General features: G+C 41.4%; 1 protein-coding gene across 1 annotated transcript; it reads left to right on the top strand.

The window, feature by feature from the left end:
* The first annotated feature begins 3,013 nt into the window (after nucleotides 1-3,013).
* LOC146559915 (syncytin-A-like) lies at nucleotides 3,014-4,607 on the top strand. Its single transcript, XM_085244368.1, has one exon. The coding sequence runs from the start codon at nucleotides 3,402-3,404 to the stop codon at nucleotides 4,605-4,607; it is 1,206 nt and encodes a 401-aa protein (XP_085100494.1). The 5' UTR covers nucleotides 3,014-3,401.
* Nucleotides 4,608-16,645: the final 12,038 nt, after the last annotated feature.

Below are 16,645 nucleotides of genomic sequence, written 5' to 3'. Positions count from 1 at the left end.
GTATAATGGCATATGAGATGAAGAAAATAAAGAAAATATCCAAACTACTTCAGTACATAGAGGCACTACTTGACATGTTTGAAGACCTATATTGCTGAAATATAGAGCACATCTATAATAACAACCAATATGCTAAACCATGTATATGACAGCTAAAGCTACAAGATTGAGAAGCTGATTTAAATATGTGGACACTACTAAGCTAATGAGCGAGTTAAACATTTTTATTTATTTGTTTTTAGAGCAGAAGCTGCATAGAGGACAGCACAGGGAGCTGTCTATCAATGAATAGAAAACACGCATACACAAATTGTTACATGTGAAATTATTTTTGGAAAGAATCAGAAGTGAGATGGTTTTGAATTAAGACATCAGTGAAAAGATGCATGAATTAAACCTGATAATAACATACAGAGGCAATGAAGGAAGCAGCTTACACTCACTGAACATTAACATGCATAGGAAAAGTAATGAAGACCTGCTTACACTTATACACATAACATGAGTTGGTATTTCTGACCAGAGAGAGGGAAACGGGTAGTTTAAGTACTCAGGATAATAATGAAAATGTCTTAGTTGTGTTTCTTCAGGAGCAAAACAGACCTGGACCAATTCTCCAGGTGCAGCGGTCGGAAGAAACCTATAGGTTAACATGACTGGACATGTCAAAGCAAGTTTCTGGTTGAATTGTTCACAGCGCCATGTCTCCATAAACCTGACAAGTGGGCCCTAACTTGTGTCTGAGGACAAGGATTGCTGTTAATAAGGTAGGAACTTAAAATTTGGGTTAGCAAATTTGGGAAAGAAAACTGCGGAGAATTGTGCAGGAGTCTGAAACACTGCAAAAGCAACATATGCAAATTCACGTACATGATTTACAAATGCCCAGTTTTAGAGCTGTAAACTGTGAGCAATTCAAAGTTTAAATATATATATAAATAGAGAGAGATAAAAATAAGAAAACTTTAACTTCAAAGTTGAAATATGTAAGATGTGTGAATTCTTTGAAAAACTAGGGGGTATCTAGGAATGCCTCAGGTATAAACGTAATGAACAAAAAAAACACAAAGAAGAAGAAGCAAAGAGCAATGGAAACACGGACGTGTATAACATAGAACGATTACTTCTAGGCTCTGAACACAAACCCTCTGTTGTCAGATCTAGCAGATCCAGTTGTAGTAAAAACTACCACAACTTACGGGCCAGTTAAACCACAATATCCCTTAAGCACAGAAGCAAAAACTGGGATCAGGCCAGTAATTGCAGATATGGAAAAAGCAGGCATTTTAGTAAAAACAACTGAAACAACCTGTAACACTCCGATTTTTCCAGTGAAAAAAAGCAAACACGGGGAAATATCGACTAGTACATGACCTTAGAGCAATAAATGACATAACAGAACAAATTCCACCTGTGGTAGCAAATCCACACACAATTTTAAATCAAGTGACACCAAAAGAACAATGGTTCTCAGTTATAGATCTTTCGAACGCGTTTTTCTCTGTGCCATTACATCAAGATTCACAAAAGCTATTTGGATTCACTTTTGACAACCAGAAGTATACCTATACAAGGTTGCTTCAGGGATTCCAGAATAGCCCCACTCTTTATGCAGAAGCTCTGAGAAAATCCATGTCATTTTGCACGCTTCCTGCCCCAGGTAAATTCCTGCTATACGTTGATGATATCTTGATTACAGGCTACACACAGACGGATTGCAAAGCAAACACACACAGTTTTGCAACATCGAGCAGAGCAAGGCCATAAAGTCTCACAGCATAAATTGCAATTGTGGAGCCAGGAAGTAACGTACCTTGGCCACAGACTGACAGGGCAAGGCAGACAGCTGTTAGACAGCAGAAAAGTAGCTGTACAAAACGCTCCTAAGCCTGTCACCAAACAACAAATGATGAGTTATTTAGGTCTCTGCAACTTTTGCAGATGTTTGATACCTGAATATGCACTGCTGGCCCAACCTTTGCAAAACCTGATCTATGGCAAACACTTAGCTCTGAAAGATGAAATAGAATGGACACCAGAGGCAGATAAAGCATTTATTGACTTAAAACTTGCCCTGCAAACAGTCACAGTTTTAGCTTTGCCTGACTGTGACAAGCACTCTCCTTCCTGCGGAAGTAGATGGTGCCGAACACAGCTGTATGCAGAAGCGAACTGAAAAAATGAAACCCCGACCAGACATTTTTAGTACACTGCAGCCTACTGTTTTAGAAGCGAAAGCCCTTACTTCCTCTTTTTCAGCACAGAGTGCAGAACTAGCGGCTATCATACGTGCATGCTGCGCAAAGGTCGAGAAATAGAAATATATAAATATTCACACTGACAGTCAATATGCGTTGCACACCAAAAAAGATAATTCAGAAATTACTGAAGGCAATAACTTTGCAGACCGAGCAGCAAAGAAGGCAGCACAGCAACCTGTACAGACTTTGATGTCTGAAACCTCACATCTAATACCACTTGATGTACTTAAAGACGAACAGAAAGCCGCACCTATTGCAGAGCGTAAGAAATGGCTAAAGTGTGGAGTAGAACTACACAATGACTTACTGACCTGTAATGGCAAACCAGTATTGCCAAAATCCCTACACAAGACAGCAGCATTAGCGACACACGGATTACCACGTGTGTCGGAAAGGGGGGAATGTCAGATATCCTCCCTAAGCACTTCACGGGAGACCTTTTTTCCACTGCCTCTCACTAGTGAGCCTATTAATAAGACTATAAGAGAAACCACCCTAGCAGAGTGGATGACTAAATTATTTGAGAATAAAGAGATTGTGCTAAACAATAAACTGCCGAGTAATATCTCTCCAGTTTCTTGCAGGTTGCAGCCAGGTGATTGGATCCTGATCAAAGTACTCCAGAGAAAGAATTGGAGTTCACCAAGGTAGGAAGGCCCATATCAGGTCTTACTTACTACACCAACCGCCTGCAAAATAGCAGAAAGACCATCTTGGATCCACCAAAGCCACTGCAAAAAAGTGAGTAACAACACAAGCATAGACGCCGGTTCCCCCGACTCCTAGGTGTTCCCTGGTGGAGGAAAGGGCTGTTTGGGTATATCCCGCCCTTTTGTCTTCTCGCCAGTGGTCTACTCACCTGGAGCCCGGGTGTGCCTGGTCATCATGAAGAACCTTGTCCTCATAATGACTGGCATTGCGCTCCTAGTGAGCCTACTGATACTCACCTGGACAGACGAGGACCCACAGCACCACCTGCAGAAGAAATGGTCATATGACAACTTACACCTAAAGGATATGGACAAAGAGCACAACCACCCCTGACTGAACAATGCCTGGAACCGGTACGTCTACAACCGAGTACATACAGAAGACAACCACACTGGCTGCTACGTCTGTTCTCACCTCCCAACAACAGCAATGCAAGCCACCCTATATGGAAAATCACCCAGCCTTTCCGAAGCCCTATGTATATTCTACAAAGCCACCAGCGGAACATGTTCCCCCGAAGACATCTTCGCCTTCAAGTTTGAGTTAAAAAGACAAGTCACAAAAATCGACCTGCGACGGTGTAATGGAACACTGATCAACTATAAACCTAATGAGGTAGTGTTTTGTACACCAGAGGTCTCAGACTGGAACTACAGCTGTGATGACCGATACTGGGTACACCTGAATGCGACCAATGACAAGGGAAAATCTTTCAACATCAGGAGGGAACCAGGAATACAACATCCAATGTGTTTCACCTTCGCATACGGCAACAGAAAGCTGGGGATGAACCAAAACTGCTCCCAGACTTTCCGGATGCCGCAGGACAGAAAGGCACGGATAAGCTTCCTGAATGGCACATATTGGGTGCAGGGTACAGCTTGGGCATGTGGCTCAAAGACATATTTCACCATCTCACCCAACAGCACCGGACTCTGCGCCCCAATTTTAGTGTCAGACCACACATTCAGAATATTCCATCAGGACCAACCAAGACGCAAGAGGAGCACTGATGACGTGCAACCTCATGATCCAATCTGGGGCAGTGATGTGCCAGCGGAGTTCAAGTTGTGGACCACCGGACAGAAAGTCCTGCACTCACTTTTCCCATGGATCGGGGATGGAAAAAACATGCTAAGAATCGAGACTCTTGACTACCGATTTGGACTTTTCCTGAACAGCTCAACATGGATAAACAAGGCTCAGAATGAGGAAATTGACGCGATCAGAATAGTGGTCATGCAACACAGAGTCGCCCTGGACATGATTCTCGCTGAGAGAGGGGGCCTCTGTGTCTTATTCAACACCACTTGCTGCACCTATATTCCAGATAACGTGCATTCCTTGACCATGACCACCGCCCTGGAGAAGTTACGACAACTGAGTAATGCACAGCAACAAGACTATGTCATGAACACAGAGGACTGGCTGACCTGGCTGCTGAGCGGCAGCTGGAAGACCCTCGTGATCAAAGGACTTGTCTTGATAGGAGTTCTTCTTTTATTGCTTTGCATGTTCTCAACATGCATTCTACCCTGTATCAGATCAATGATTGGCAAAATGGTACAGGCCACAGTGATCACCTATGTTGGACTGCCACAAGAAGATGAACCGGACGAAGAAGATTTAGTATAGGAACACTCACACATACTGAATGATACTACAATTGAAAATGTTATAAGCAAGTGATTGTTAGCTGATAATAAAGTATGATTGAAGTGGTGAAATACAGTAACAACAGGGAGGAATGTTAGGGAGTTTTTATTGTTTTATTTGCTTATGCTTCAAAAGTTATGTTATACATATTTCACCAGACACAGTTTTCTGTAGAAACAGGAAGCTGACCCTGTGACACTGACAAGAGACCAGTACAGAAATACATATCCGCAGAAGTTGACTTGCATTATATTATTCTTAGAAATTGACTTGCAACACACATACTTTATGACACACACACACACACGCACACACACAGACAGCATCAGGACCTGCGTAACAGGAAATGTGATTATATTTGCATATTGACGATGTAACCTATAAAAATAAACGAATACTGCAGTTCGGTGTGATTCGCTCTGAGCTTTTCACCCGTGCAGCACGTTAACCTACACAAGTGTCTCAGTGTTGATTATTCACCTGACTGTTTGTTAACTGAATATCTCTGACATCCTTGGTTACATCTTCAACACAAAGAGGCGTTTTTACATCTATGTGCACAACAGAGTGGAACGCATCAGGCGATCCACACAAGCTCACCAGTGGCATTATGTGCCCACTCACTTAAATCCTGCTGATCATGCCACGCGCGCATTACCTGCTGAGCAGCTTTCTACCTCCACATGGCTCAGTGGACCTGCTTTTCTTACCAAGTCAGAAATTGGTCCATCTCAGGCAGAGTCGTTTGATCTTGTAGACCCAGAGACTGACAACGAACTGCGTCATGAGGTAACTACTTGTGTTATCACTCTTGCAAAGGATGTTCTCAGTAGTGCCAGATTCGAACGGTTTTCTAGTTGGAATGTACTACTGAAGGCTATATCTAGACTCCGACACATTGTTCAGTCCTTTAACCCTCCTGCCATCCTTTAAAAAACTCACACCCATCACCCTAGGGACCATTCTCAGCCACGCCATAAAAAGACCATATATCCATATTTTATTCCACTTTAAATTAGCCAACCTTGTAAAACTACTTCTCCCTGAAATATTCATGTAAAGTTTTAATTATATTTTCGTTGTTTTAACCCTTCAAATCCCAGTGTTATTACATGAGCGCCCTGTGTTATAAGCCCCAAAAACCAAAAAACGAAACTAAATATTTCCACAAAAAACCAGTTGAAGTAATATGTGATTGTCATTATAAGTAGGCCTTTAGATGGACCAAAGATTGGCACCAACATACATTTTGACCTGCCATTATTTTTTTTGCATTTTTTTTGCAATTTAAAAATTAAAACTTCAAGGCCCTGAGTCTTCATTGACATCCAAGAAAAGAAGAAAAAATAAAATCATATGATGATGATTTGGGGTTGAAAAATAGCGTTTATAATGGAAGTCAATGGGCAGAAAATGGTCCCCAGGGTGATGGGTGTGGGGATTTCTGCTGCTCAGCCATTTTAGGCTGATTTAAGGAATTCACACTGGAATATTAACATTGACAGGTAAAAACTATCCTGTGGCAAGTTTGGTTATATTCCACTGAACACAGTGGAAATGGCAGCCATTTAACACATAGCAGTGGCACAAAAAGGTCCCAAGAAGGCAGGAGGGTTAAGCAGAACATAGAAGGCACCTGTCAGGGCTGGCACAGCTGTAGTGAGCATTTAACCGAAAAGCAGCTCGATCAAGCTAAGATCATTATCATTCGCACTGTCCAAAGAGAAGTCTATGCAGAAGACATAAGACAGCTTGAAAAGAGCATGCCCCTCAAAAGTTCAAGCCCACTTAGCAAACTGAACCCATTTCCTGACACAAATGGAATCCTCAGAGTGGGTGGGAGACTAAGACGAGCACAGTTGACTTCGGATGAAACAAATCCTATCCTCATCCCTGCCAAACACCACCTTGCCCAGCTATAAGACACTTCCATGTGAAAGTATGCCATCAGGGCAGACATTTTACTCAAGGGGCAGTCAGAGCTGCAGACTTTTGGATTGTGGGAGGAAAAAGAGCAATAAGCAAAATGATATTCAGCTGCGTGACATGTCGAAAACTAAGAGGCAGACAGCAGGAACAGATTATGGCTGAGCTACCAGAGGATAGGCTGTCCACTGACCCTCCGTTCACACATGTAGGGCTTGATGTGTTCGGGCCCTGGACAAGCGGATGCAAAGCGATTGGCAGTCATATTTAGGTGCATGAGTACACGGGCCATTCACATTGAAGTTATAGAATCAATTGACACGTCATCATTCATCAATGCCCTGCGTCGTTTTTTTGCCATCAGAGGTGCAGTCAAACTTCTTAGGTCCGATTGTGGGACAAATTTTGTGGGTGCCTGCAAAGAGCTGCAAATAGACAAACAGGGCTGCTACAACAGCAAACTAAACAGCTTTCTTGAAGACTCTGGCTGCAAATGGCTATTCAACCCCCCACATGCGTCGCATATGGCTGGCTTCTGGGAGCGAATGATTGGGGTCACGTGCAAAATCCTTGATGCAATGCTCCTAGAACACAGGAATGCAAAGCTTACCCATGAAATACTAGTGACCTTAATGGCTGAAGTCACTGCAATAGTGAATGCTCGTCCGTTAACAGCAGTTTCTGCAGATCCAGAAAACCCAGTCATCCTTACCCCAGCCATGCTGCTCACGCAAAAGGTTTCGAACCCACCAATCCCACCAGGTCAGTTTGGAAACAGTGACCTGTTCAAAGCTCAATGGAGGCGCATACAATACCTCGCTGATGTCTTCTGGAGACGATGGAAAAAAGAATACATCTCAGGACTTCAGGACCGCCGCAAATGGAAAACAGTAAAGCCTAACCTACAAACAGGAGATGTTGTTCTTTTAAGAGAGACACCCGAACATAGGAACAACTGGCCACTTGGACTTATCACCAAAACCTTTCCCAGTGAGGATGGGCTCATAAGGAAGATAGAGGTGAGGATTTTCCGCAAGGATGAACACAAGTGCTACATAAGGCCTATAAGTGAGGTTATGCTATTGGTGTCTAAGGATTGTACTTAGAAGCAGAAACTTTGTTTCATTGTATGTCACTTGCCTTTTACATGTTAGTTGAGGGTGACATTCCATGGATGTCAGGTGGGGAGTATTCTGAAAATTAAGACAATAAATAAAAGACTATTAACGAAGTACCACATATGTCATCAGGTTAAGGGCACTAATTATGCAGCAATAAAAGGGAATATAAGAACAAAGTTACTAAGAACAGATATAGCTAAAAGATAAAGTACATAAATAAGAAATTGAACCAAATATAAAATAGGGACACTAACTAGATGGAAAAGCTATGTTGAATAAATGAGTTTTTAAACGGGATTTAAAAGATAAAACGGAGTCTGACGCATGGATAGCGATAGGAAGGTTGTTCCACAGATTCGGTGCAACCAGGGCAAAAAGCACGGTCACCCCTAGATTTAAGTTTAGATCTAGGGCTCGCCCAGAGACATATAGACTAAGAAAATCGACAAGATAACGAGGGGATAAATTTTTTTATTTTATTTATTATTTAAAGGTGAGCAACAATATTTTAAATTCAATGCGATATTTTATGGGTAACCAATGCAACTCAATAAGAACTGGGGTGATAGAGGCATACTTTCTAGTGCCAGTCAGAAGGCGAGTCGCAGCATACTGGACAAGCTGAAGTCTGTGAAGGAGAGTGGAGTGAAGACCAAAGTAGAGGGAATTACAATAATCCAAACTAGAAGTCACAAAAGCATGAATGAGCTTTACAAGATCTTTATGAGGGACATAGTGCTTAGCCGTAGCGATAAGGCGCAGTTGGTAAAAGCTAGATTTAATTACTGAAGACACTAGTTTGTTAAATTTGAAAGAGCTGTCCACCAGGACACCTAGGTCATAAACTGAGTCAGAGAAAGAAGTGGCAAAGGAACCAAAGGTATCAGCTGATAGGCCCCTAGGGATATGGTTGCCAAACACCACAATCTCCGTTTTCTTTTCATTCAGAATAAGGGAATTGTTTGAAAGCCATTCTCTGACTTCTCTCATGCACTCGAGGTCATCATCATGTCATCATCATCTAATTGAAAATAAATCTGTATATCATTGGCATAGAGGTGATAAGAAATGTTATATTTTTCAAAGATGAAGCCTAGGGGGAGCATTGTCATGGTCCTGAGTCTGAGGACTCAGTGTTTTGTTTCCTTATGCTTTTGTTCATTTCGAGTGTGTATTCTGTTGTGATTTTGCCATTTGTTAGGTTTCTGTTCTTTGCCTGCCTGCTCCCACTTCTCTGTGTTCCCTCTGTCTGTCCATGGTGTTATTGTGTCTGCTCATGAGTCTGCCTGTCAAGTTCAGTGTCCTGTCTGGTTCTCTGTGTCTGTTAGTTTCCTGTTTTATTCTGAAAGTTCTTGTCTCATGTCAGTGTGTTCAGTTTTACCTCTCCCCTGTCTCGTTAGCCTAATTGCTCCCAGCTGTGTCTCCCTCCTGTGGCCCATTCCCTGATTACTCCCCGTGTATTTAAGCCCTGTGTTTTCCTGTGCTCTCTGTCGCGTCGTCTGTTTAATTCCATGTAGTCTGCATTATTCCATGTTTCTTAGTGTCGCGCTGCTCCTCGTTTCATGTCCTCCCTTTTGCATTAGTTTTCCCAGTTTAGGTTTATGTTCGGTTCTGCTCACACCTTGGTTTTGTGTAGTGATGGGCAGATGAAGCTTCATGAAGCACTGAAGCTTTTCATCCAATTGGTTCACCCCAGCGCAAAGCTTCTTGAAGCTTCATTTGCTCTAGTAGGACACCTACTGGATGTAAAAATATTAGTTGGCATGAATTTGAAGAGTGTGGCCTTTTGCACACAGCCTGTAAATGTCAACAACAAAAGTAGTGTGTAAAACATGTATATTGTAGTGATGGCAGTACACTGTGTATATTTATACTGGCAGTATGGAAAATGATTATTTGGAAATGCTTAAAATGGAAATGATCATTTACTGTGAGGTGAGGTGTGGTTGGGGTGTGGACAGTGGTTGTGCTTTTGTAACGTTGAGGTATGGACAGCTACACACTGAGGCTTTGAGCCTCAGTCCTGCCTGTTCACATTTTATTCTGTAAAAACTAAATTTTCACTGCTTTTATGACCTTTTTAGTGGGGAGAACATAGCTAGGATTTAATGATTTAACAAATCTTTTGAATCCTTTGTCCTATTGCACCATCAGTATTATGAAAATACATCTTCTGTAGAAATTTACATACCTTGTTGGGAGGAATAAGATCAAAATGTTCCCACACAGGGGTGGACATGCTCCTCTTCTTAGCTGGCTCCATTCTCTCCTGACTTTCTCTCTTCACTCTCATAAACCTCCAAACTCTCACTAACCGCAACTCTCCATCAAACACCTACATTTTGAATGAAGTCTGAGGGGTTTATATCGCTGTCATATCTCGCGGCAAAGTTCGAACCACTTCATGAACCAGTCACGTGGTACAGCCGGGCAGCGAGGCTTCGGACGTCATCATTTTCAGCTCCTCCCATAAATGAAGCAAGCCTCGATACGCGCATCGCGGAAACACCCCCTCCATTACTCGACACAAGCTTCGAAGCCTCGATACAGAACGTCACATCACTAGTTTTGTGCACTGTAAATAAACCCACTTGCACCTCCGCCATTGTCTGCTATTGGATTCTCCTTTCTCACCCTCCACACGACTGCCGCCCCAGCCGTGACAAGCATATGTAATGAGAATAACATTGGGCCAAGCACAGAGCCTTGGGGCACACCACAGCATAAGGATGCAGTTGAGGAAGAATAAGTACCCAAGGTAACGGAGAAAGACCTGTTCAAAAGGTATGATTTGAACCAATTAAGGGCTTCACCCCGAATGCCTACAGTCCATTCTAACCTTGTTAATAAAATATTATGGTCAACCATGTCAAAGGCTGAGGACAAATCCAATAAGACTAATACAGCAGAATGCCCTGAATCAGTAATTAAGAGATCATTAAGGACTCTCAGCAAAGCTGTTTCAGTGCTGTGGCGTGGTTTAAAACCAGATTGAAATTTATCACAGATGTCATGCGCATCCAGGTAAGCCTGGAGTTGCGAAAGAACTATCTTCTCTAGGATTTTGGAAAGGAACGGAAGTTTGGATATCGGCCTATAATTAACGAAATCACAATGATCAAGACACCTTTTTTTAAGAACAGGTTGCACTATAACATGTTTAAAAACAGAGGGAACATAGCCAGAAGACAATGATAAGTTCATTAAAAACAGAATACTGGGCCCAATTACATCAATGCCATCATTCACAATGCGAGACAGAAGGGGTTCATATGCAGAACTAGTAATTTTCAGTTGCTTGACAATTTGCTTAAGTGTACAGAGTGACACTGGCTCAAACTGATGAAAAGTTGAAGCACATTCTGCAGTGAGAGCAGGGCTCACCACTAGGGGCAGTGAGGATTTGAGAGATAGGATTTTATCAGTAAAGTATTTTAGAAATTGTTCACAGAGAGCTGAGGATGGGACCATCGGCATATCAGGGCAGGGATTAACCACTGAATTAAAGATTTTAAATAGCAATCGAGGGTTATGGCCATTGGTCACAATAATATAAGAGAAAAAGGCTGCTTTAGCACGTTTAGCAGTAATTTGAAACTCCAGGCGGCTAGAACGCAAAGTATCAAAGGATACCTGGAAATTGTCTTTTTTCCATTTCCTCTCAGCTTGGCCGCATACACGCCGCAGGGCACGCGTAGAATCATTAAACCAACGTTGAGAATTAGTTCTAGGAGATTTCATTTTGATCGGTGCTACAGTATCAAGGATGGAAGAACACATGGATAGCAAAGAATTAGCGATGTCGTCAACCGTATGATGTTTGGAGCAGTCAAAGCTAGTAGTAGAGGCAGAGTTGAGGAAAGCCACAGAAAATTTTGTCACAGATTCATAATTAATAATACGCATAGGGCATATTCTCAGTAAACAGTTCAATCTTACACAGATCAGTGTCAAAGATAACTGGGAAGTGATCAGAGATCCCAACATTATCAATATGCTTAATACAAATATCCAAGCCATATGAGAAAACCAAATCGAGGGTATGGCCTTTGAAGTGGGTTGGCCCATTAACCCACTGAACAAGGTTAAAAGAGTCAATTAAGGTAAGAAAGTCTGTGGCTAAGAGGTCATCCTTACAGCAAATATGAATGTTAAAATCACCAGTAATAAGAACACAGTCATAATCAACAAAAATAGATCCTAACAGATCAGTAAAATCATGAATAAAAAATTTATTATACTTCGGCGGTCGATAAACCACGGCACACAAGGTTTTAGAAAAATTAACCAGTACCACTAATTGAACTTCAAAGCTACCGTAGGTAGGAGAAGGCAGCTGCCGAGCTTTATGTATATTTTTAAAAACTGAGGCTAAGCCACCACCTCAACCCGTAAGCCTTGGTGAGTTGAAGAAGGAACAGTCAGGGGGGAGAAGCTCCGAGAAGGAGAAGGAGTCATCAGGGCGAATCCATGTCTCTGTCAGGAACAAGATGTCAAGCCCCGAATAGAGGAAGAAGTCATTTAAAATAAAAGTCTTGTTCACCAGTGACCTTACATTCAGTAGAGCCATCCGCTAGCCCCTCACAATGGCGAAGAGAAAAGTTGATTCTGAAAACAGAGCCTTTGAGTAGTCTTTTTTACCATCAGGGCCTCAGGGCCTATACTGGTCTTTTTAAAAGTTATCTTTGACTTTATGACTTTCTGTGTCGTTTCTGGGATGCTTAGGACTCATATTGCACTGCTGGAAATAGTTTATTTTCATCCATATGCTGCTTTTTTGCAAATTTGCACTATAATATTTATTTTCATTTTTCCTGCAGTGTATAAAGATTGGTGTATTTCAAAAATAAAACTATGAAGACACTCAAAATTTATTTCCTGTGGTGGGAAACTATTTTGTGCAACTTTTTTGTATTTACAGTTTTGAGGGATAAGCCTCTTAAATTTCTCTAACTAGAAATATATGTTAAAAAAGCAAAAACGATTTTCAATTTTTTTGTAGTTTATTGCACTTTTTTGCAATTTATGTAATTACTATGCACTTAATGAATACATATTATTAAAATCTGGGCTATAATGGTTGTATTGATGTATAGCAACTTGAAATGCTCCCAAAAATGGCACCACGCCATGTAAAAATATAATATAAGCTCTGGCGGACTTGGTTATATGGTAGGTCTTTAAGGGTTAAGGAATTGAATTTAAGACGGCACTACGAGACAAAACATCAGGATAAGCTGAAAAACCTAAATGCAGAGCAAAAACTATAGAAGGTAGAAGAGCGAAAGAAGAATCTAACATTTCAGCAGACATTTTTCACCAGAGCAAAATCACAAAGTGAAGGTGTTGTGAAAGCAAGTTCTATTGTAGCAGAGGAGCTACAATAGAGGAGCCAAATCAGCCCGGCCATTTACCACTCTGAACAGTGCATGATGAAGGTGTGCGATGTCTTGTGTCCAGACAAAACGCAGATTTTGGCAAATGTGAGCCTGAAGAGAAAACATTTGCTGATCGGGTTTGTGAGATGGCCACTGATTTAACGTTTTGATGCATGCTCAATCATCCAGGTAAGTGAATCTCCAAAAGTTGATTCAGTTCATCTGTGTCTTCATTCCACCTATTTCACATATAAGAGTCAGTTCTACAGGCAGAAACATGGGTTCACCAGTTTCACCCATCATGGCCAATTTCAGGTATGTGGATGACACCTGGGTTAAAATCAAATCTCAGGACGTTCCACAATTCATGGATCAAATTAACCCTTTAAAGCCGGTCGCAGTGGGCACGCTCCGTTTTGCGTAACTATTTTTAAATCCCTGTAGAACCGGAACTGCGTAAGGTAGCGCAATAATTGGAGGAGTTGTACTTACATCTTATGCCATCAGCTTGTCCTAGGTCACGGTTTCCTTCCACATATAGCTTTGCAAATATTGCATAAAAAGCGCTTGCAAGAACAAAAGCATAATATTCCAGAAATCCAATCAGCTGTTCGTAACACTTCCCTCGTTGAAACAGACATCAGCGTGAACAATTGCATGTCCACCATGCCCGAAACCGGAAGTGATGTAATTTTCGCGGAAAATATATTCTTTTTACTTGTAGGCCTTAAAAGCCTATATTGGTGTTTTTATAAGTCATGTTTGACTTTATGCTTTTCTGAATAGTTGCTGGGATGCTTAGAACTCAAATTGCACTGCTTAAAATACAGGGAGTGCAGAATTATTAGGCAAATGAGTATTTTGTCCACATCATCCTCTTCATGCATGTTGTCTTACTACAAGCTGTATAGGCCCGAAAGCCTACTACCAATTAAGCATATTAGGTGATGTGCATCTCTGTAATGAGAAGGGGTGTGGTCTAATGACATCAACACCAGGATGGTGTTGGATTATGGACAGTCAGGTGTCCATAATTATTAGGCAACGTCCTTTCCTTTGGCAAAATGGGTCAAAAGAAGGACTTGACAGGCTCAGAAAAGTCAAAAATAGTCAGATATCTTGCAGAGGGATGCAGCAGTCTCAAAATTGCAAAGCTTCTGAAGCGTGATCATCGAACAATCAAGTGTTTCATTCAAAATAGTCAACAGGGTCACAAGAAGCGTGTGGAAAAACCAAGGCGCAAAATAACTGCCCATGAACTGAGAAAAGTCAAGCGTGCAGCTACCAAGATGCCACTTGCCACCAGTTTGGCCATATTTCAGAGCTGCAACATCACTGGAGTGCCCAAAAGCACAAGGTGTGCAATACTCAGAGACATGACCAAGGTAAGAAAAGCTGAAAGACGACCACCACTGAACAAGACACACAAGCTGAAACGTCAAGACTGGGCCAAGAAATATCCCAAGACTGATTTTTCTAAGGTTTTATGGACTGATGAAATGAGAGTGAGTCTTGATGGGCCAGATGGATGGGCCCGTGGCTGGATTAGTAAAGGGCAGAGAGCTCCAGTCCGACTCAGACGCCAGCAAGGTGGAGGTGGAGTACTGGTTTGGGCTGGTATCGTCAAAGATGAGCTTGTGGGGCCTTTTCTGGTTTAGGATGGAGTCAAGCTCAACTCCCAGTCCTACTGCCAGTTTCTGGAAGACACCTTCTTCAAGCAGTGGTACAGGAAGAAGTCTGCATCCTTCAAGAAAAACATGATTTCCATGCAGGACAATGCTCCATCACACGCGTCCAAGTACTTCACAGCGTGGCTGGCAAGAAAGGGTATAAAAGAAGAAAAACTAATGACATGGCCACCTTGTTCACCTGATCTGAACCCCATTGAGAACCTGTGGTCCATCATCAAATGTGAGATTTACAAGGAGGGAAAACAGTACACCTCTCTGAACAGTGTCTGGGAGGCTGTGGTTGCTGCTGCACGAATTGTTGATGGTGAACAGATCAAAACACTGACAGAATCCATGGATGGCAGGCTTTTGAGTGTCCTTGCAAAGAAAGGTGGCTATATTGGTCGCTGATTTGTTTTTGTTTTGTTTTTGAATGTCAGAAATGTATATTTGTGAATGTGGAGATGTTATATTGGTTTCACTGGTAAAAATAAATAATTGAAATGGGTATATATTTGTTTTTTGTTAAGTTGCCTAATAATTATGCACAGTAATAGTCACCTGCACACACAGATATCCCCCTAAAATAGCTAAAACTAAAAACAAACTAAAAACTACTTCCAAAAACATTCAGCTTTGATATTAATGAGTTTTTTGGGTTCATTGAGAACATGGTTGATGTTCAATAATAAAATTATTCCTCAAAAATACAACTTGCCTAATAATTCTGCACTCCCTGTAGTTTATTTTGATGCAGATGCTGTTTTCTTTGCAAATTTGCATCAAAGGATTGTTTTTGGTTTTTCCTGCAGTATATAAAAATTGGTGTATCTCAAAAATAAAACTATGAAGACACTCAAATTAAATTTCCTGTTGTTGTAAACAATTTTTTGCAACTTTTTTGTATTTAAAGTTTTGAGGGATAAACCTGTTAAATTTCTCCAAGTAGAAATATATGTAAAAAAAACAAAAATTTCAATTTTTTTGTAGTTTATTGTACTTTTTTGCAATTTACAGTATGTAGCTACTATGGACTTAATGCATACATATTATTAAAATCTGGGCTATAACAGTTGTATTGATGTATGGCATCTTTCAAATGCTCCCAAAAATGGCACTACAGCATATAAAAATATAAAGTAAGCTCTGGCGGCCTTGGTTCTATGGTAGGTCTTAAAGGGTTAACTCGGTGGACCGACACATCAAATTCACCAGGGAGGATATGAAAAGTGGCAGGTTAGCCTTCTTAGACTGTGAGATTTCCATCAGTAATGGGGGACATCTAAAAGCTCATGTGTAACGCAATCTGTACTTACGCCAAACCTTTAATGCGTGGAAATCAGGACTGTTGACCTTCGGCAGTTCACTAGGTGTCAGTGTCATCAATTTCACCCCGAAGTCTAAGCCCAGAATCACAGTTTCTCTAGAAATAGGTTACAAGAAATCAAATGTGTCCCAAATATCTGTATCCCATCAGAGGCTAGTTTCGTAAAGGAGATTGGTAGTAGCTGCTCCACCACAGGAACAATAAGGCTTCCAGCACACAATTTTAAATAATAAACCCTTTTTTGTAGTGTCTTCCCACTCAGTGTCCCAAGAAAAATAAAATAAATAAATAAATTCAAATATGTATCCTTCAAGGTCCTTTGGCCAAAAGAAAATCACCTGAGCTCAGGGAAAAGCAAAGTGCATCGTTGGGGCCCTTTGAATTGTTCTTACCGCTCTGTTGGAATGGTGTAGCATCCAATAATAGCATCCAGCAAGCAGAAGCATCCACCCGCAGCAACGACCATCTACTAGCCAGGACGGTTCAGCAGAGTCATCAGATGAGGGCTTCCACAAGGCAGTTCATCCAGTCGGATCCAGGGCACCAAAAGGGCAAACAAACCAGCCTACACACAAGTGTGCAGAAGAATTAACTA

This window comes from Mchenga conophoros, linkage group LG14 (genome assembly GCF_057382185.1).
Source record: "Mchenga conophoros isolate Kocher_MC1m ecotype Shallow Benthic linkage group LG14, M_conophoros_male_GT1.1, whole genome shotgun sequence".
Lineage (NCBI taxonomy): Eukaryota > Metazoa > Chordata > Actinopteri > Cichliformes > Cichlidae > Mchenga > Mchenga conophoros.
Note: the sequence above shows the minus strand (reverse complement) of the source record. Positions and strands in the feature narration are given on the sequence as shown.

Coding starts and splice junctions, on each gene's coding strand:
- LOC146559915 (XM_085244368.1), top strand. CDS start 3,402: ATGCAAGCCACCCTATATGGAAAATCACCCAGCCTTTCCGAAGCCCTA.